Consider the following 20557-nt stretch of genomic DNA (forward strand, 5'->3'; position numbering starts at 1 on the left):
TCAACAAATTGGTTGATCCAGAGGGGCACTTCCACTCTTTCACCCACTGAGAAGTGTCTGTAATGCCAGCTGGTGCACAATAGCTCAGCATGCAAGAGTAACAGCTTCCTTTTAAAGATGGAGAGAAATATCCCTGTGAGTCAAGGGATCTAGGTAATCATCCCATCTGATACCACTCAAATGTCCCTTACTGGAGGCAAGTGCAGCTAATAATGGACAGAGCAATTGTAAGTGTCACCCTGCACAATCCGCAGGTCTGGTGTGACCTATGGCTGGGCACTTGCAAAGAGCAAAGGCAGCTGGAGGAGTCCTGATCCTGCCCTACCTGATATCACTTTGCAGGAAGAGGCAGCTGTTCCGCAGGTTGGCAGAGCTTCCCAGACAGCAAGTCACCTCCCCGTACTCCTGCATGATTTTGATCATCTCACACATGGCTGCAAAGGGACAGGAGGAGAAACACAGTGCATTATCTTATCATGCACACAAAGATGCAGTGTTTCACACACCCTTTTCAGTCTGGATAACAAGCAATCAGATCTCTTAAAATTACCCAACTGATATTCATCAGTCATGTATAGTGAGATGCAAAGTAAAAGCACAGAATTAGATAGCTAATTTATTGCAGTCCAAGTTCCTTGTATACCTGCCTCCTGTATGACCCTAAGATTTGCATTTCTAGCACATCTCTTTCAGACCAGAGCTGTAGGTATAGCCTGGGTATATAATATAGATGGCTTCAGCATCAAACGGTCTTATTAGGAAACAGCAGAAATTAAATAAACCTCAAATAAATACACAATTTTAAATTCTGCTGAGCATCACATCACTACTGTTCGAAATCTAAAGGAATAGAGGGAATATAATAAACTACTCCAAAAGCAGTGCCACACTTAGCCGTACTCAGAGCCAGCCCCTGTTTCTGCACTCCCACTGCTACCTCTAGCCTTCATCAATCTTTTTATCAACATTCTACTGGGGCCTCTAAATCAAAGCTGCTGTTTGATCTGATTTTTCTTCTGTAACTGTGCACAGTGGTCTGTGTATATATGAATTTTCTAGAATGCTCCAGGTGAAGAAAAATCAAACCCACCCTCTGCAGGTTCCTGTGTAAACAACTTGTCTAAATGACTGATGCACCCAGATCTGCAGCACAGGGAAGGGGTTAGATGAAGTGGGGAACTGCCACGGCTGTCAGAAAGAGGAAATCTACTGGGCACTGAATGCCTAGACTGACTGGGCTGTAACTGGTTCTCACTGCACTCTGTAAACTGTGCCCAGAGGTACCTAAAATGCCAAATCATAATGATGCTTAGCACTTTTACTGTAAACTGGACAGGTATTAGCTAGCTGAGCACTCAGCACCTTTCTTAGATAAAATAGAGAGAGAAATTCTGTCCTTTCTGGTCTCTGCAATCAAAACCTCTGCAAAGCAGGAGAAGGTGTTAACAGCAACTGCCACAGGAAAATTCTTCTGGGAAGTGATTTCTGAGTTATATAAGGCAGCGAGGGTTGCAAGCAGAGATCAAAGTCTCCTAGCACACTGATAATGCTTATTTAATAAAAGGCAGTAGCATTTTGGATGTTTGCTTTTGTGTCTCTCACAAATGCAAATTGAAAGGAGTGGTTCTTAGCCCAATTCTGTAGCTAGGGAACAGTTGCATTAAAATGACGTTAACACCTGGCTTCCCACAAGCAATAGAGGGTCATTAATATCCAAATGCCCGTCTAGATTTCTGGACCGTATCCCCTTCCCTTCCCCCATGTCCGCACCCAGATGAGCCAGAGCAAATAGACAGGGAAGGTATTTATGGGCAGTAGTAGGGCAGACCCAGGCTCTGTACCACTTACTTTCCGGGGTGCAGTCTGTGAAGAGAGGCACCAGCAAAGGCACATTGTCTATGTTCTGCAGGTGAGGTCTCACCTGGTGGATCCCCCGTGGGAGTTTGGCCTGAAAAAGTGAAAGAAGAGACTAAGCAAGGGAGTGTGTGTGTGAGGGAGGGAGGGAGAGGCATTTCAGAGGGAACTGCTGAAATAAGAATTATGATTCCCAGAATTACACAACTTGAAGATCAAATGGATGTCTCTGCAGACAGAAGCTGGCTTTCCCAAGCCATTGTAAAAAGTCCTCTGCTAAACTTCCACACTGACGCACCAAGCTGTCTGTGCTTGCCCTCAGGGTTTGTAAGATCAGCATGATAAACCTGTGCTCAAGGATTTCTAAGGACTTTTTACCTGTGTGGAGAATCTAATCAGAGACTATGCGCTGTCTCCCAGCAACTAGATCTATTTCAACTGCAGCCACATCAACACACAGCAAGGGAAGGGTTCTTACTTTCTACAACCAGGCCTAACAGATTTATTTTTTTTTTAAATCTGCATCTATCTCTGATATTCCTGTACCCTCTGCTAAGCATGTCTGAGTTCTTTATGAGGCAGGAAGAGCTTGTCCCACACTGATTACTAGGCAGCACCAGCCATGGCTCACAGCTGGAGAAGAGACAGTTTCTGCTGTCTGCATGGAATGTGGGGATGTTCCCACTCCCTGCCCAGCACATGGGAAGGGGACTCGCACAGACTAAGATGCGGCTCTCAAGGCTACCGCATGTGGGGTAATCTCTATTCCTAAACTCCAAAGAAAAGGCCTGTTGAGCAAAAGTGAGAAAATCCCAAGCTTCCCAGGCTCTAGGTACCAAGCTGGAAGAGGATGGGGGAAATCAGGAGTCCCAGTGCAAACCACTCAATCTGCTTCAAAGAGGAATTCCCTCTGGGATTAATGAGGTGATACTGCTGACCATGACAACAATACAAGGTGTGTAGGGAAAGGGGGCCTCACCCTGTTACAATCCTCCAGGAAGCTGGGGATATCGCTGTCTGTTGGCTGAAAGCTGATGAGATCTGAGTGCCCTTCCTCTTCCATCAGCAGAAGCCCCTCCACATCATCTCGAGAAACTGGAGCAGAGAGAAGCGGCATAAACAATAAGCACAAACCTACCTCTGCCACCCCTGTGCCACCCACACAGTATATTCACGTGGAGCTGCAGAAGCCAGGAAACGTGAGGCCTGATTTTCTAGGTTAGCAACACTTAGATCCCACTCAGTCATCTAAAATGCAGTATTTTTAGATGACTAATCTGCTCAAGAGGTAGAATATGCGAGCCTCATGTCTGCTCTTTTGAGACATGATAGTTTATCTCTTCTGCTCTCCTCCTTCTAGGGGAAGAAGAGAGTAAAGAAATCCCACCTGAAGTAAAAAAAGAGCAATGCACAGGCAAGAGACCCTCAGTGGCTTGACCAGGGCCCTGGCAAGAATCAAAAGCTCTAATGAGCAGTTGTAAAATCACGGCAGCTGGTGCACAGAAGGATGTTTGTTTCCAACAACTGCTGTACTGACTGGGTAGAAAGGCTATAAACCTAAGACTCTCTCACTCGCTCATACACACCCCTCAGGCCCATCCAGTTTTGTGCTCAAAGCTCCAAAGGATCAGGTATCTAGTGAGGACACAAGAACCTATGAATGAGTTTAAAAGAACCATCCAGGAAACACGTGGCATTCAAAGTGGCTTAGGCGCAGTTCTCTCACCCTGATGTAGGTCATCGTGCAGAGAGCCAGCATGGCTGGGGCTAGAGGGAGGGATCTCTGAGCCAGGCACATCACCATTAGGTGTTAAAGATATGTGGCAATTCCAGCCGGTCTCAAGACCCATCTTCTCAGCAAACACCTGTAGGTGAACAGATAAAAGATTTTAGGGTAGTGGTCCAGGCCAGAGTATTGCAGATCAATGCCATATTGGAGCGTAGGTACCTTCTGGACTCGTTAGCTAGCTGAATCAGATTAACCTTAGATTGCACTGGAGCTAAACTCTCCAGTCAGACAATCAGGGGACATGCAAGTTCAGGGGGTTCAGCAAAGACGGCTTACCTTGCTTTTGAGCTCATCTTCCAGGGAGAAGTAGACAAAACGAATGCAGGCATTGACCAATCCATCAATGAGGCGGACAATGTCAAGACGGGCCTGATACTGAGATGAGACCATTCCCATGAAGATCTGTCCGCTCAGAGCCTGGATACAATCTTCCTTCTCCATCACTTCCCCAATCCCTTCTTCGGGCATGCAAACAACACGCAATCATGTTGAGACACAAGGGGTCACATATGCATCAGGCAAAGTACACATGGTGGGAGAGGCCACCAAAATAACACCATGGACATAGTACCCAGAAACATGCAGATACACACATGCATATACAAGAGGAAAGATGAAGAGACATCCATTTGTCCCAGCATACCCAATCACAGAAGCGGTTTCAGGACATTCCCACATATGCGACCAAGAATACAAGTGTGAAACAGCAAGCATGGAAAGGAAAAAGACAAAGCAGAAGACAGGGATCAGTCACAAGGAACTGGGGCAGAAAGGTAAAGGATGTATGCTGCATAATGTTCACATGTGCATTTTAAACACATCATACTGTGCTTAAATAACATGACGAGTCTAGCTGTGGCAGAGTGCCATCAGAGTAAGGGGGGGCTGATGCAAAGGAACTGGATCATGTTCCCTCCAGCAACACTGCAGACGCTCCCAAAGTGCCTGCAAAGGCTCTTTGACAGGGTTCCTTCACCATCACCACAGCAGCCTGTGGTGAATGGGAGCTGGATGCAGCATGAGGAACAAAATAATAAAACACTTCACACAGTTGCAAAGCTTGCCACACTGGGACTGAGAAGTGTTTTGAAAGCGCTCAGTCACAACTGCCTCCCAGCTGTGGGAAACCCCATTATTCACATTTTACAGAATGGGAGACCAAGGCAGAAAGAGATTAACGCTGGTTTTCCAAAAGAGCCTCCTGGAGTTATGTAATGGTATGTGCTTATTTCTCAGTTTCCATTGCTGTTCTGGAGAAGATGTACGATTCGTCTAGCGGGAATCAGTTCCTTCAGCACAGCAACAAAAAAATCCATCGAGGGAGAACAGTTGCGCACCACCATACATTTAATTCCTTTCAAAAACCCAACATATGTGATTTCCATTAAAGTAGACAAATAGCAAACCAAGTATCAAAATACCCAGAAGACTTGACTCTCAATTGCCTGCTTTAAGAAACAGAGTTCTCACAAGTAGAATGATTTCTCTGCGAGCTTCGCTAACTTAACTAGAAACATACCTACCAGCTGCTACATCATTACTTCCTCTGGAAATGCATCTACTTCAGAAACCCTTAGTTCTCAATTTCCATCTGCTGCTCCAAATAACAATCTTCTTACAGTTCTAGACTGATCAGAAAGCATCTGGTCCAGCAGCAGATCTTATTATAGACAGCCCAAAAGACACATACCATCTGAGCTCCAGCTATTCCTCCGACTGCTCTGTTTGATGGGGGTCGTCCCAGGGAGATCACAGCATGTGAAGATAGCACTCTGCCCAGGGACCTGCACCAGTTCTATGCACTTGCCATTGAGCTGGGAGGACAAGGCACAATGCATTGGCTTGTATGCAAAGGCAGAACAGTATCCTGAGAGGCAGGCTCGCTGGTAGAAATCTAACACCTTCTTCCTATGTGGAAGACATAAAAAACAGACAAAGTTAGCAGAAATGTGCTGCGTTTCTGACAATGTACACTGTAGTTCAATGTAGAAATCACCGGTTGGGTATTTGGAAAAATGTATTCTGTGAGGAGTGGTCAGAGACTCTGAAAAAGCCTTTCCTTACTGTTTTTGCATTCCCTAAGCTGGAGGCACTACAGGGCAACAAAAACACAGTGGTGAATGTTTCTGTTTGCTCATCAGATTGATAAGTATGAACACAGTACTCTGTGAATACAGTTATTAAGATAATATGCTCTATGTGGCTGCCAGATGACTCCAAGGAAGTTCACTGCATGACAGCAGAAGCTTAGTTCATCAGAGAGAATTTATCTGTAGGGAGATAAACACCAAGGAAGGAAATGACAACTCTGGCAATAGTATCCATGGCAGAGATAGTTACAGTAACAGACTTTTCTCCTATTTCTATTTTTTTTCTTGCCCTTCAGAGTTTGGGTCCCAGGAGCTGTATGTGAAGTCTCCGTTTAGTCAACAGTCACTGGCATGTCATAAAGTTCCTGCTCTAAGTTGAACTCTCAAAGTTAACAAATTAGACTACACGTGGGATTTTTCATTGGCTTCTAAGATGATAAATATTCCAAAAAGGACCAGCAAGAATTTTCTTCCACCTAAGGATAAGCAGACTTAGAAGAACAATGTGCTACTAGTCAATGAAACTAAACATTACTGGTCTGCTCTGCTAGCAGGAACAAAAACTTAGCCTATAGATGAAAATGCAACAGACAGTGTCAGATATTGCAGCAGGACTAAAAGGGAATGATGCATTGTGGTGGATTGGATTGAAGCTGTAAACAGCAGGTAGAATTGATCACTTTGCATTTCATGTAAGACAAGGCATTTGCCTTGAACAACAAAAAAATATTCACTGCCACCAGCATGTGACCTGATTATAATTCATTACACTATTACACAGTACAGTCAGAGTCCACTTATAAGAGGCTAATATGTTAACAGATACAGTACGAAGTGGCTTAGTCTTACAGTCCACCACATAGTTTGTTGCTATCTTATCTCTTACACTGCTATAACAATTAATTATAAGCAGAGATGGCTCATGTTCATAACCTACTTGAAGCTTCTATTAAATAGCTTAACAAGCATCAGTAAAGGGAATTTTAACAAAGAGTGACCAGGTTCCCTCTGCAATTTATCTGCAGCCCCTGAATGCACCAAATGACAAAGCTGCCCACCTGTCAGAGCCAGAGAGGGGGTAGATATCGGTACCGTCCCAAAAGTCTGTGCAGGCCTCAAGGATGATGTCAGCTGTCCCATGAGAAAACATCTGCTCAGTGCCTGAAGTGTAGGAGAACAATGAGTCAGCATCACACGTAGAGGCTCCCAGGAAAGGGATAGCATACCAACTACTTCCTTATTTGTTAAAAGCAAGTGTTCCCGCAAACTGCCATGATGCACTCCAGATACCCGCTTTCCTCTGTTGAATGTCTTCAGTCTCCATCAAGAAATTATTCAAGACTGGATAGTATGTATTCAGCTGCTATTTGTCTAACCATGAGTTCAAACAAGGCTGTGATATGTGAGCCACATAGTCAGTTCCTATTCTCCCCTTACACTGTGTAACATTCCAGCTCCTAATATCTTGCTCCTGTATTCAACAGAGCAGAAGAAAAGATATTCCTGTGTGCATCCTCTCATGAGTACAAGCACCAGCAATGAGCCTGTGGGGATAAAAGTCTGCCTACACTGGAAAATGCACGCAATTTTAGCCCAGGCGTGGATCTAAAAGGTAAGAGCTATTCTTGAATACCTTCCATTCAAATAGCAGAAGTTAATTTAAGAGTGTGACCTCTTAGATAGCAGCTTGTTTCACAAAGGGTCTTGAAAATGTCTTAAATCAGGATGGGTCAAAAGTTCAACATAACAGACACTAAAAAAGTAATTCATGCTGTGATCAGGGAAGAACTGAAAATCAATGGACGCCACAGTTTGTGCTCTATTTTTCCCACCACTACTTCACTTTTTAATACAGACTTAAAATCTTTCATTCCCTCTTGTAGACAGGGGTGTTAAAAAGTGTTTCCCAAAGGTGTGTGATGTCACTTGCCTGATGCAGTTCCCAAGCACAGGACACAAGTTAAAGGACGCAGAGCTGCCTCCCCCTCCACACTTCCTGCTCCCTTTCATTAGCGCTGATATATTAACATTGTATGCACGTAGACTTCACTGTCTAGGTTCCCCCCTCCAGCTGCTCTGTGACTTTGCCCCCAACAGCTTCAAAGCTGATTTAATGAAAAAAACATCACTGCAAGAAAAATGAGCCCAAAGGCTTCTTGCAGGCATTGTTGCTGACTGCAAATGCTCACACTAGCTGGTAAAATCAAGAGCCAAGAATATCCACTCGCACAAACCAGGCAGGGACCTTCAGGAACACCAGAGGATTTTCCAAAACACAGCAGCTCTCTGCTTTCTGCTATAAATAGTCATCGCACGCCAAGTCTATCAGCATAACAAACCTCCAAGATGAACAGGAGCTGTGTGTTAAAGAAGGAGCCTGTTTCAGGGGCACAAAGGAGTATTTGTGCAGAGCTCTGGTTAATTTTATTGTATAAACACCTAATCCTTCCCACCTTGCTCCTATGGTCAGATAGTCCTTGCTAGAAAAGAGGGAACAAGAGTCGTTTATTGATTCATGCAAAACCTATGCCCTGGGCACAGAGCAAGAGCCTGCAGATGACCACACACCCCCCTACGTTCATGCCTGACAGCAACTGCAATCCATTTCCCATTCCTTATCATCAGCATCCCACACAACAATCCTTCTAAGGGGTAAATGACAGTGACAGCATGCACTACAAACTGGAAGGGGTTCATTCAGCTGTCATTGCCAACAAAGTGAGCTCAGCCTCTTCCCTTCCTAAATCATGAACTTGAAAGCCAGGATTTCTCTGGCACAAGGGAGAAAACTAACGAACAGGATGGGGAATATGACTAGCCATTCATGACTGCTGGGACTCATTAGGAAGAACCAAGACACTACGGCTGAGCCAGCGAGACAGAGCAAAAGGAATCTAAGAGTGCAGCTCTATCAAGGGAAGACAGAGATGGTATCAAGCCATTTTATTCCACTGAAGACGCCAGTGAGCCCCTCGTTTGCATGTGGTTACTATGGATTTGGGATGAACACTGCCAGACGGTGAGACACATATTTCAATGGAATAGCAAGGGAACATACAGATAAGATACCTCCTATTTCTGCTACAGCTGTAGAATTTCTTACGTATCTCCTGTTGACTTCAACATATCATGGGAGTGGGTGGATTCAAAGATTTATTCACAAATAATGTATCAAGAGAGGTTAGTTACGATCCTCTGGTGTGACTCTTCTGCACAAACAGAGCCATTTGATTTCACACAATATTATCTGCATAACCCATTGTTTCTGGTTGTACACATTTTAGAAAGTTTCAAGGGACAATACTGTTATGTGAAAGGTGTTCCAATGGTTAACTAACCCTGCTGGCAAAATTCTTCTTAGAATTTACTCTAGACAGCACAATCCAGGTCACACACGTATTCGTCTGAGCTCCAGCCTCTAAACTAAACCGTTTAAAAATGAGGATAAGGAGTTGAAATGAGGCAACATTAAAGGTTTTTTGCCTCCACTTAGAATCTCAGCATCAGAAAAATTCTTCCTCACAAAGGCAAGACAGCAGCAATCAGGACAAATTAAAAAGCTCCTCCCCAGATTAAGATACAAATCTGCAAGAGAAAACAGTTTACCTGGTAAATCTCTGGTCAGCAAAATAATCATATTTCAGATTCAATATTGAACATATGTCAACTCCAGAGAGCCAAGTTCAGTCAATTTAAGGTATTATGAAGAGACTAAAAGCTCTGACAGGCAAGCCGTTAAATCTTGCTGAGGTGCTTTAAGGCCTCACGGTGCCCAGCTGTATATCCTTTCCATCCTACCCCAGTCCTATTAGAATAGGAAGGAGTAGGAGTGGAGAAGTCAGCATGGCTTCAGGTGTTGTATTCGTGGTCACCATGAGTTTGCACAGGACTTCTGTGATTTCTTATTAGTATGCAATATAGAGTATGCCATATAATACACTAGACAACTCATGAAGATAATGATTTGGGTTATCAGAAAGATGAGCATCATTAGCTAAAACCATAAGTAATATTCAACCCTGTGCAGTATCAGTTTCACTACCATAATGAAGTCTATTCAAAACCCAGTAAAATCCCCACCTTGCTCTGCAAGGTCCCAGAAAACAGGTTTACTATGTGCTGTCTAAGATAACTTTTAAAAATTATTTATGATCCTGGAGTGAGCCAAAGCTGGGAAGAATTCCCCCCTCAGTATGCCATAGCACTGATCACTAAGGTTTGTTGAGCGCATCTGTACTTGCCATAGGCAGAGCAAGGCTATCACCCCACAGGGACTCCAGACTATTGCAGTCTGACATTTTCTAGGTTCTCTGCGGAAAAGATCCTCCCGTGTCCCAAATGGTTGCCCAAAGAAAGGGGCAGCCTTACTTGTAGTGGTGTCCTTCACGAACAGGTTAATCATGTGGCTCAGGGGTGGTCTCCTCTTGGTGATCGATGAAAGCTTCCCCAGGATTGTTTCCTTAACCATCTCATCACTTGGCAAGCGGTACAAGGCCAAATAGTTCTCCTGCTTGAAAAGATCTTTAGCACCTGGTGTGAAACCTGAAACATGAATGTAAGGAGGAGAAAAATAAGGCTCTAACTAAAGGAAAAGAAAGGTCCTCTCTCCTGCTTCTGTGCCATCCACTTTGCCTGTGCTCATTCTGACATCTCCCCAGCAACAGGCAGGTGAGCTGTGCTCACTGTGCATCTACACCAAAATGGCTCAAGATCTATGATGAAAAACATTTAGAAGGACTAGATGTTATTAGCAATTACAACTTTCATGCTTCTGGCTCATTGAACAGAGGAACTATGACACTGAAGGACAGGCAGAGCTTCCAGATTTTAATCCTAGTGTTGTCTCTAATCTCTTACCTCCCCTATGCCTTGGTTTTACCATAAAACAAGCTAAGGTACCTCACATCACTTATACCCAAATTCCTGGTAAAGCACTACTGTAAAAACAGGGCAGCTATCTGTCCATTAGCAGCTATTCTTTGTCTCCTGATGAGATTGGCAGACTTGAGCCAGAAGAATACCAAGCCTAGCCAGGGCTGGCTGGAAATACCCTTGATGACATTTGTTCCTTTGATAGTGTCTACAATGTCAGAACTTGCCAAAAGCAACCTCTTAACAGACTTTTTTGGCAACTGAACAACAGAGTCAGCTCTGTAATTCCACCTTCTCAGTAACCAGGACTGAGGAAATACTTTTCTTGTGCTAAGGACTAAGTGTCTATTGACAGCTCTGATTTCTCTGTATCTGCTCATCCAATTTCTCCTTACCTATTAGCCTGGCAAGCTCACAGAGGCCCCAGGGCACATGGACAGGAAGCACGGCATTGTGAGTTTCCTGGAGGGCAATGTTGCAGAGGTGGTCAGAGAAGCGGCACAGACGCTCTGTCACGCTGGCATTGCAGAGATTGAGCAGCACATTCAGGCCCAGAGGCTTGAGGGAATTCAAGTGCATCTGCCAGTTGGAGTCATCAAACTGGATGCAGGAGGGGTTCTGCTGGTCTTGGGACAGGCTAAGCATCTCAAGGTGGTAGTCACACACAAAGTCTTCAGCCTCACAAGCCAACACTTCGCTGTCACCAACAATCTGGTCCAACAGACAGGAAAATTCTAATTGGTTACAGTTTGAGCCTAGAATCCCGCAGGGAATTCCCAATTAAATTCCCAAAAAGGGAGCTTCTACAGGTTTAAGTCTGTCTTATAGCTCCACAAAAGACTAATTTTGTGCCTCTTCAGGATGTCTTACCTGAGTATGTTCCTCCTCTCCACCCTCCGTGTCCTTGCTAAAACTCACGTTGGACCCAGAGGGATGCTTGCTTCTGCTGTTTGGCTTTCGGTGGGCATGGGCATCGGGAGGCTTTGGAGGGTCACCAGACCAGTTGTTCCTCTCTTGCTCATTGGTCATGTGGACTGTGTCTGCCAGGGGACCAGAGAGCAAAGCATCTCTCTCATGGGGCTGCAAGAGACCAACAGAATGAACAGTGGTGATTCAGTGGTTGAACATGAGCCACTACTGATTCACATGCTGCTTTAGGACTCCTGTAGAAGAGGATCTCATCCTTGCTGCTTCTTTATCTTTTAAGCAAAGAATTATGGCACAGGACTTCTCTACAAGCACAGGGTCCCCACTATAATACCACGTTGTGCATGTCAGTCAAACATACTACAATATGGATTACATATCCCTCACCTCGTCTTCCATCTCAGGATGGCAGAAGGACCGTGTAGAGAGCTCATCAGTCAGATCTTCATGGCTATCGTGAGGCGGTTCCACTTTCCCACTGAAGAACAGAACAGTCTCTGGGCTGGGGTTTGGCCAGGAAAGAATCCCCTGCTTGTCTACACAGCAGAGCACCTAGAACATCCCACAACACCCCCAAGAAAGCAAAATCTCAGTGAAAACATGTCTCATTGTTCATACACAGTTGTAAATATCGCAAGTGTAATAAATACATGGGAGGATAGACAAGTCTCTCCTTCGCCCCTTCGCCAACCTTCTGTTTAAGAAACTGCACCTACTAACCCTTCAAGAAATCCGAGAATTCCTTGCTCTAGCAGGATTGATGGGTTAACTGCAATTTTATCTCAGGATATTGCAAAACTAGTCACGAAGACCATGGGAAGGAAGCAACAACTGAACCTGTTTCACTAGCTAGTACCTTATCAGACCCGAACCAGCTGGTTCTTGAACAGGAGTCAAGAGGGTTATGGGACCAGAACCAGAGCTGGAAAATACAGACACACTTTTAGATGCCACAGAGTATCTCTAACCATTGTTTTAGCCTGTAAATGTGCTGCTTGGACAAGACAAGACAGTTTTAAACTCTTCTACAAAGGTGCCTGAGGGGTTTCTAATTCCAGCATGGTGAACTGATTGCTAAGAATGCTCAGGGAAGGACAATATGAATAATGCAAGTGAAGCATCCACGTAGGGCTTCTCCTTCTGACAACCCAGCAATACTCACAGTGACAGATCCCAGACTATGGAGCAAGCTGGAAGTGAAGCTCAGAGTTGGGGATTTGCCTTTTAAAACACAGAGGAAGTGGCTCCAGATACAGTGTATCATTTCCTGCCAAGGGAAGCAGAGGATATCAGCCAATTAAAGACTCATTCAGTGAAAGATGAGGGGAGAGAAGGAAAAAAAGGGAGTATGACATTACCTGCTTTCAGGTTCAACACAGTGATACGCTGTAAGATAAACACTGGTCTCCATGGGAACCTGTTAACTGATATGGTGCTGATGTTCTCAAGGGAAAGGCCTTTCTTCCCCCTTCCACAGGATGCTAAGTCAGTCTGATTGTTGAATTGAGAATTCACTGAAACTACCTTTGTCTATCTAAAAACACAGGAAGGATTTCTGAAGTGACTTCACTCAGGGTGAATCAGTTGTTACCTTTTAGTATTTTTTTCCTAGAGTAACTCTCATCCCCTTGGATTATAGAGTTTGAGGCCTTAAGCTTACGATCACCATGCTGCAAGTTGGGTAAATGGAGTCACTGTGGCAAGGTGACTTGCTCAAGGTTACTTACTGAGGCAGTGACAACGTTGGAAATAAAGCCAAGGTGACCTGACTACTCTGTCATTACAAATGAATTGTAATCAACATGGTAATAAACTGAAAGAAGGGGATATTTTGCAAAATGAAAATGTCAATTTGGTGCCCTTCATCTTCCACACAAAAAAGTTTCAGAGGAGTCTGGATGGCAGCAGTCAAGCCAAGTACCAGAGCTGCATGTTTTTCTCTGTGCACTCCAAAAGCCAGCAAAACCAGGTTTGCATCACTGTGTTATTTTACTGCTGCTGTTATGGAATGCTGTCACTGCAGAGCACTTCCCCAAAAGCTCCTTAGATCAAGTTCCTTAGATCCTAAGAGTTAGTACAATCATAAGCTCAAACGCAAAACAATCATGAGCTATCACAAGGAAGAAAAAAAAGCTCTTTAAAACCAGTTTCTCATAAGCAAAAGTGTGACAGAGGTACAAAAGGAAAGAAGCAGATCTTTTCAGCAAGGAAAGTCACTCCCATTTAACACCTAAAAATCATCTCAGCTAAATGATGAACTGTCACGGAAAGACAACAAAATATTCAGCAAAGGAAGTAGTCTGTTTGTGCATCCATGTGCACTCCTCTGTGTGTCTGGGAGCAAGGAGCTAGATATGAATTGATTCTTATAATATCTGGGGATTTTTAATCACTCCTGGAGTCCATCTGCCTCCTTATGGAAAGGGGAATCTTAATGCCAGATTAGACAGAAAAGTGTCCTTCCTCTACCCACCTGTTTAATCTGGATGATGCAATTTATAGAGTGGCCAGACGCAGTTCCTCCCCCAGAAAAGGGTCTTCTGAATGTTTATTTGCTCCAGCTTTGGAAACACTAGTAATGTGCTTAAGCTTGTTAAGGAGCCTATGAAACAAGCTTTTAAAAAGCCTCAACATCCCATAGTTCCCTCTTCACATTTGGTCTTGGTGCTGATCGCCATCCCCTCTGTTCTTTAGTTTTGGCTTGAAGAAGGAGGTTTTTCTGGTACAAGCAAAATACTTCCCTTCTTTCTGACACACACTATAAAAAGTTAATTTACTCCTGGAACAGCAGGAATTGAAAGAGGTACTTTCTTCAGGACAGAAAAAGTTGATTTCAAACCATTTGCAATATTCAGAAAAGCACAACTGGACTCAGTATCAAAGTCACTTCAATCTCTGGTCAGCAGAGCAGCATTTACCTGGGAAGGTGCAGGGGAAAGACATGCAACCTGCATGCATAGCAAATTAAAGAAGCAAATGAGTGACAATGGACAACTGACACAAGTAAAAGGGTCTAGGAACAAACGGGAGATCAGAGAGGAAGGGAAAGGATATCATGAAGTTCTGCAGTGAAGATGGAAGAAAACAATTCATAATAATAGTACCTGAGAAGATACCATCTCTGTGTAGCTGCTGAGAGTGTCCTCTGAAAACTTAGCAAGCTGCAGCAAGAGAAGAGACCAGTTACTATAATCGTGCTCAGAAATGTGTCATGAGGAACATCCTTCCCTAAATACTGTGCCTTCAGAGAGAAGATTCTAAGCAGGAGTCCTGCTCTGCGGGAATCACTATACCACGGCAGACCAATAATTCATCAAAGCAATTAAGTCTTTAATGGACTATGCCTTTATCTGCTTGTGAAGCACAGTCAAAGTGCTTGGTGCTGTACATCACAGAAGAACACACAGTCATTACCTAAATGTCCACAGAGAAAATAACAGCAATTAGACACAGAGGAGGCTCTTTCTGGATGGTTATTTTTAGACGGAAAGAGCCAGGATTGACTGATCTGTTTTTAAGCTATATGAGTCAGTTAAAAGAAGAGAGCTAGAAGAGTGGTTGTAAAAGCAGGTGCCTGGAACACAACGGACACAGAGGAATGAGGTGATGGGAATGGGATGTGGATAGGAAATGAAAAGAAATTATAACAGGGCACTACCATGGGGCTCTTGGAATTACACCGAGAAATTTACTAACTAAAAATTCGTGCATCCAGCACAAAGGAATTCCACAGTAGACACAATTTTGAAAAGCAGTTTAAGTATATTCATAAGCATAAGTGAATATGGCAATTACATTTGTATATAAATACGACACCCCAAATAATAATGCATATATCTGGAACTTTAAAAAGGATCAGTTTAACAAAGCTGAAAAAAACCAAGACAAAATTGTCAGAAGTAATTTAAACTGAGAACTATGAAGGATAATTAGGAACTGTTTAACAACATTTTATTAAAATTTTAAAAAGCAACAATCCCAAAGTAAAAATAAAAAAGTCCAGTTTCGAGTGGAAGTGAAAATTGAAGTAAAAATTAACATAAAAATAAGGAAAAGGATACCAGCAGGTAATTAAAACCTGTCCACTGCTTGTTGAAGACAGTGAAATTGCAAATGACACTGCAGGCACGGCAGACATGTTAAATAAATATTGCTATTCCTTATTCAGTGATATAATCATACCATATGATAACTACGAAATATTTTCCATTCTAACACTAGCTACTGAAAGTAAATATGTTTAAATTAGCAGGTCTGGAGAACTTTGTTACTGCTGATTTTGCACAAGACTGGAAGCATGGATTAAGTCCCAGTGCAATGGAAGAAAGCTAATGTGGTGCCAATGCCTAAAAAGGGTAAAGAGAACAAACCAATTTACCACAGGACCCCAGACAGACTTTGATTTCAGACAGAATAACAGAGCAGCTAATATGAGACTCAATTAAAAGAAGTAGAATAATACAACCAGCGCCAAACACCACAAGTATATGAGTAATAAATCTCATCAAACTATTGTGATATCTTTTTTGACAAAATTACAAATTTGACTGATAAAAGTAATGCTTTTGATGTAGACCACTTGGTATTTTGACTTGATGCAAAATACTTTACTGGTTTTCTAACAAAAACTAGAGTAATACCGGAGAAATAGAGCCCATATGAAATATATTAGAAATAGACTATCTCCAAATAGAACAGAAACTGAGGAATTATTTGCAATAGGAGGTGTTACTAGCTCAATCAGGGACAAATTCTCGGTATTTTGTTAATAGCCTGAAAGAAAACTAAAAACCATTACTGATAGAGACTGTAAACTATACAAAGGTTGGGGCAGGGTCCAATAATAAAGAGAACAGACCACTGTTACAGAACCATATGGCTTGCTTGGTAAATAAGCAAAAAACATGCGTATACCAACAGGCACAAAAGTAAGGTTGCATACCTAGGAGCAAAAATGAAGGTTGGACTTACAGGATGAGGACTCTGTCTTAGAAAGCAGTAACTCTGTAGATTATCAGCTGAACAAAGCCTGGCCATTTAAAGCAGTGGCTAAAAGATCTAATATGATCCTTTGTTGCACTAACGAGGGAACACAGAGGAGAAAGTTCAAATTATTCTGAAATTTAGCACAAGCACAACTGTTACTGGAATATTTTGTGGGCTTTGGAGATTCATTATTCTACAGTGATCTTGAGGCACTGGAGAAAGCTAAGAGGAAAGCCAAGAGAAAGATTAGAGGGTTGGAAAACATGCTTATAGTGACTCAAGGTGCTTAAACTGTTTACTTAACCAAAGAGACAGTAAAAGGGAATGTGAGTAGCTACAACAGACCAGAAATTTGATTGACGTGCTCTTAAATCTAGGAGATAAAAGATGTAAATGTTCCAAGGGCTGGAAATCAGATACTACAAAAATTCCCACTAACACAGAATGCCCATTTTTAGCAGTGAAGGTAAATAATTATTGAAACAACCTACAAAAGGCAGTACGAATGTTTTCAAACCAACATCAAATTCCTTTCTAAAAGGAATGCAGCTGTAGTCCAACTGTAGTAATACAACTTGAGGCAGGGGCTCATTTAGGGGGCCACTGGTTTGTGTCCTGCAGAGTGTCTGACTAACCAGTCACGAGGGTCACCTATGGCCTTCAAACAACCGGGAATCAAACAGCTTGAACACTATGAGAGGGGACAGAAGGTGGAAAGGAGCGTCACACAGGCCAAGTGATTGCAGAGGAAGAGGGTCTTACCTGCTACATTTTGAACAGAGTAGAGAGAAGGAAGGAGTGAAATAGAGAGGCCAAGAGAAGACTGCCCTAGTCAAGGGGGAGAATGACCAAGGCACATCACAACCGTTGTTCTGCAGCAGCAAGGATGGAGGATCATGTTTGAGATGTCACAGAAAGAGCTGGCTGGACAGAGTGAGTTGCCTGGACAAGAAAAAGGAGAAGACAGGAAAGAACACAAGGAAGGTGCAAGTATGAGTGACAGGGCAAATGGGTATGTTGAGAATGATGAAGCTGGGAAGTCAAGGAGGTCTGGCTTTTCCCAGCCAAATAGCAAGGACTGAAGGGAAAGAGGAAGGTTCCAAAGACAGAAACCAAGCGATGCTGAAAATGAATGGGAAAGGTAAAGTGAAGAAAACACTGAAAAGAGATGGTAAAGATGCAACCACCACTGAGGGACATAACGTGTCCTCCTTCCCAGAACACGGCCAGCTTAGTCATGTACAACCTATACGGAAAAGAACAGAAAACAGACCCAGGGCCACAGAGGCCAAGGAAGGACAAGAAGGAAAGAGTAACTCTGTCCAAGTACAAGCATAACAGAAGTCAGCACAGAAGACAAACGTAGCACAGTGCATCTCACCAACACTGCCACGAGGAGAGAACAAGAGACACCCATCAGCGCATCCAGTTCAGGATCACACACCCATCGACTACCCAACTCCACTCCCCAAACCAGCACAACCACCAGAAATTCCTCTTACGCCCCAACCTGCTGCAAAGGCCAAGCCTGCAAGCGAAGCCTCAGGAAAGGGTTGTTCTGCCCACACGTTAAAAGAGGGGATTGCAGAGGATCTCATGTATCCCATTCCTTCGCAGTGGCTAAACGTTCCCTAGTTACAGCCACCACAGGGCATTTATCTCCATGTTAACCTTTCTGACAGATTGTATTTAGCTGATAGATGGCTCATGCCTTGAAGAGATTTACAGAATCACTGGAGCTTCCTATCACCTTGGGATATCTGTAGACAGGTTGAAAAAATTAAAACATCTGTTCAAGAAGCCACGCTGTGCTCCAGAAATAGGGCACAGCTGAGACAACCAAAGATCCAACAAGTTTTTACAATTATGTGGACACATCTGCTGAATTCACCGTGCTCACTTCACAGAGCCCTTCTCATCTCCTGCTCTTTTCTCTGCAATGGTTTGATGTGGAGAGATACCTACCAGTGAAGTGGATGAGGCCTTGCTCATCTGGGCCAACACTCTGGCTTCTCCAAAGGCTGTAGCAAGAATCCACAGGACAGGAAAGAGCAACGGAAGGATGGGTAGGACACCATTCACCTGAAAAGAACGTTTGTAATCAACAGCAAGCACAGAGACAACAAGAAGTCAGACCTCTCACATGACATCTTTTCCACCGCAGTGAGAGGATGGGTAAAAGGCAATGGCAGGAAGGAAGGAGACTGCTTGCACTGGAAGCGGTGCAAATGCAGAGAGAGGCACAGGAAGGGAGACACACACACCCTTAGGGGTTTGTCATGAAGGAGGCCGTGAATAAATCACACCAGCTTGCAGCTGGTTTTCCTGCTGAATTTGGCATAAACTCTTACAAGTTTAAAGGCAAAGGATACCATATACACACACACACATATATATATACACATGGCAAGTGAGAGACAGCAGTGAGAGAATGGCCAGGGTAGAGTTGTTGTCCTGCTCCCCTGAGAGCTCCGGGGTCCAGCATGCACACAGGCGTGCACAGGATGCTGTCACAGGATGAGGGAGGGAATCAGTCTCAGTGGTGCTCTGGGGAGGAGATGTAGTGGAGCTCAAAGCTCTCCTTTACCTGTAGCTGAAGAAGAGTGTACTGCCAAGAAGCAATTCCAGGAGCTTTGAAAATGAAGCGCACAGCATTGGTGATCAGGAAGCCAGCCTGTGATTCAAACAGAGATGACACTGTCAGCTAACTACTAGTACTTGTAGGGAAGGAGTTTTCACAGCCTTGTAACATTCTCAGCCCTGGGAAAGTCTGGAAGATATACTTGGTCTGCTGCTGCAGTTCCTCACTGCTAGATGGCTCAGCATCTTTGCTTCTCTGAACTACACAAGGTACACACAGAGTCAGCTGCATGAGTTAGGGCCTGGCCACAATTTCCTGTTGATGGCTGCAAATTCTTCACTTTTATTGACAAAACATGGCTATATTCAACAACAAAGGCTTGAAATGAGACCTACCAGTACAATAGGCACAGCATATTTCAGCATCACTGACTGTACAGTGAATCTCTCATTATCCAGGGCTGTCACAGGACGTGACAAAGCCATTTCCAGACACCACCTAAAAAATGGAAAACAGCTTGAGATTTCAGCAACCAAACCCTAACCCTGCACTCTCCTCAGATATAAACCTCCTAGCAGACCTGATTAGAACACTGCATTCACGCTGTGCTATGAGGGATGACCTTCAAAAGAGAAGCCAAGTTCTACAATAACAGTTGCACTTGCACTGGCAAATTTGCAGTGCTGTTGAGCAAACTCCCCAGGTCTCCTCACCCACTTAACAGGAAGGCTCCGTTGCCCCAATGTGTAATGAAACTCGTACAGAACATTCACATTTCTCTATCTCCGACCAAAGGAGATAACCAGCAATATGGTAATCATCACGGTTAAATCAAATGCATGAAATTTGTGACCTCCCTGCATCATTCAAATTTAGCTGGAAAGTAATGAGTTGAACAGTAATACTTAGCACATATGTGGTTTTATATATTAGCCTACCAGTTAAGTTTTATATATTAACCTACCAGTTAAGGAAGACAATTGAAGACAGAAAGTAAGATACTTATAGCATTCCCAGGTAATAAAGAAAACACAGCACAGCATATTTGAAAATTCCTGTCCTGGACTGGTAAGTCTCATTTTTTGCCAACACAAGGCAGCAACAAGGACACAGACAAGCTGTGTGGGCATTGTGCGCTGTATTTAACCCACCTGACATTATCAATTATTGGGGTCTTCAAGACACGGAAGAGACGATACAGCTGAGGGTTCTGAGGTCCTTTCTTCACTTCTCCCCTTGGGGAGGGTGGAGGTGAGAAAGGTGGAAAGAGATCTCCTGGCTCCAGAACTATGTGCTCATCATCCTAGAAAAAAAGTGAGAGAGCCCAAAGGCTGCACAGTCAGGGCCTCGGTGGAACCCTGCTGTGAGGGGCTAGAGGTTTAGTCTGGCAGGATCCCTCCCACTGCAAGTCACACAATACGTGTTTGTCACAGGTCCCTCTCTCAGCTCTCAAAAATT

The 20557-nt window shown here is 43.6% G+C and overlaps 1 protein-coding gene across 13 annotated transcripts in view; it reads right to left on the reverse strand.

Annotated features, from left to right (window-relative positions):
- Positions 1-20557, reverse strand: part of TMEM94 (transmembrane protein 94) — a 52448-nt gene that overhangs the window by 8162 nt on the left and 23729 nt on the right. For 11 of the 13 annotated variants that reach the window (XR_008579704.1, XM_054846143.1, XM_054846146.1 and 8 more), the window contains 17 exons: positions 20251-20402; positions 19495-19597; positions 19106-19192; positions 18484-18600; positions 14637-14693; positions 12695-12799; positions 11920-12084; positions 11476-11685; positions 11001-11316; positions 10102-10275; positions 6792-6894; positions 5334-5551; positions 3920-4101; positions 3581-3719; positions 2834-2949; positions 1849-1948; positions 326-434 (listed from right to left, as the gene is read on the reverse strand). Coding sequence is in view for 12 of the 13 variants with exons in the window: in XM_054846143.1 (XP_054702118.1) it covers positions 326-434; positions 1849-1948; positions 2834-2949; positions 3581-3719; positions 3920-4101; positions 5334-5551; positions 6792-6894; positions 10102-10275; positions 11001-11316; positions 11476-11685; positions 11920-12084; positions 12695-12799; positions 14637-14693; positions 18484-18600; positions 19106-19192; positions 19495-19597; positions 20251-20402 (2453 nt within the window). In the remaining variant the exon portion in view is untranslated. The remainder of the gene's footprint in view (positions 1-325; positions 435-1848; positions 1949-2833; positions 2950-3580; positions 3720-3919; positions 4102-5333; positions 5552-6791; positions 6895-10101; positions 10276-11000; positions 11317-11475; positions 11686-11919; positions 12085-12694; positions 12800-14636; positions 14694-18483; positions 18601-19105; positions 19193-19494; positions 19598-20250; positions 20403-20557) is intronic. The other 2 variants (XM_054846149.1, XM_054846151.1) reach the window with 2 other exon arrangements.

The sequence above is a fragment of the Grus americana genome, chromosome 18, assembly GCF_028858705.1.
Source record: "Grus americana isolate bGruAme1 chromosome 18, bGruAme1.mat, whole genome shotgun sequence".
NCBI lineage: Eukaryota > Metazoa > Chordata > Aves > Gruiformes > Gruidae > Grus > Grus americana.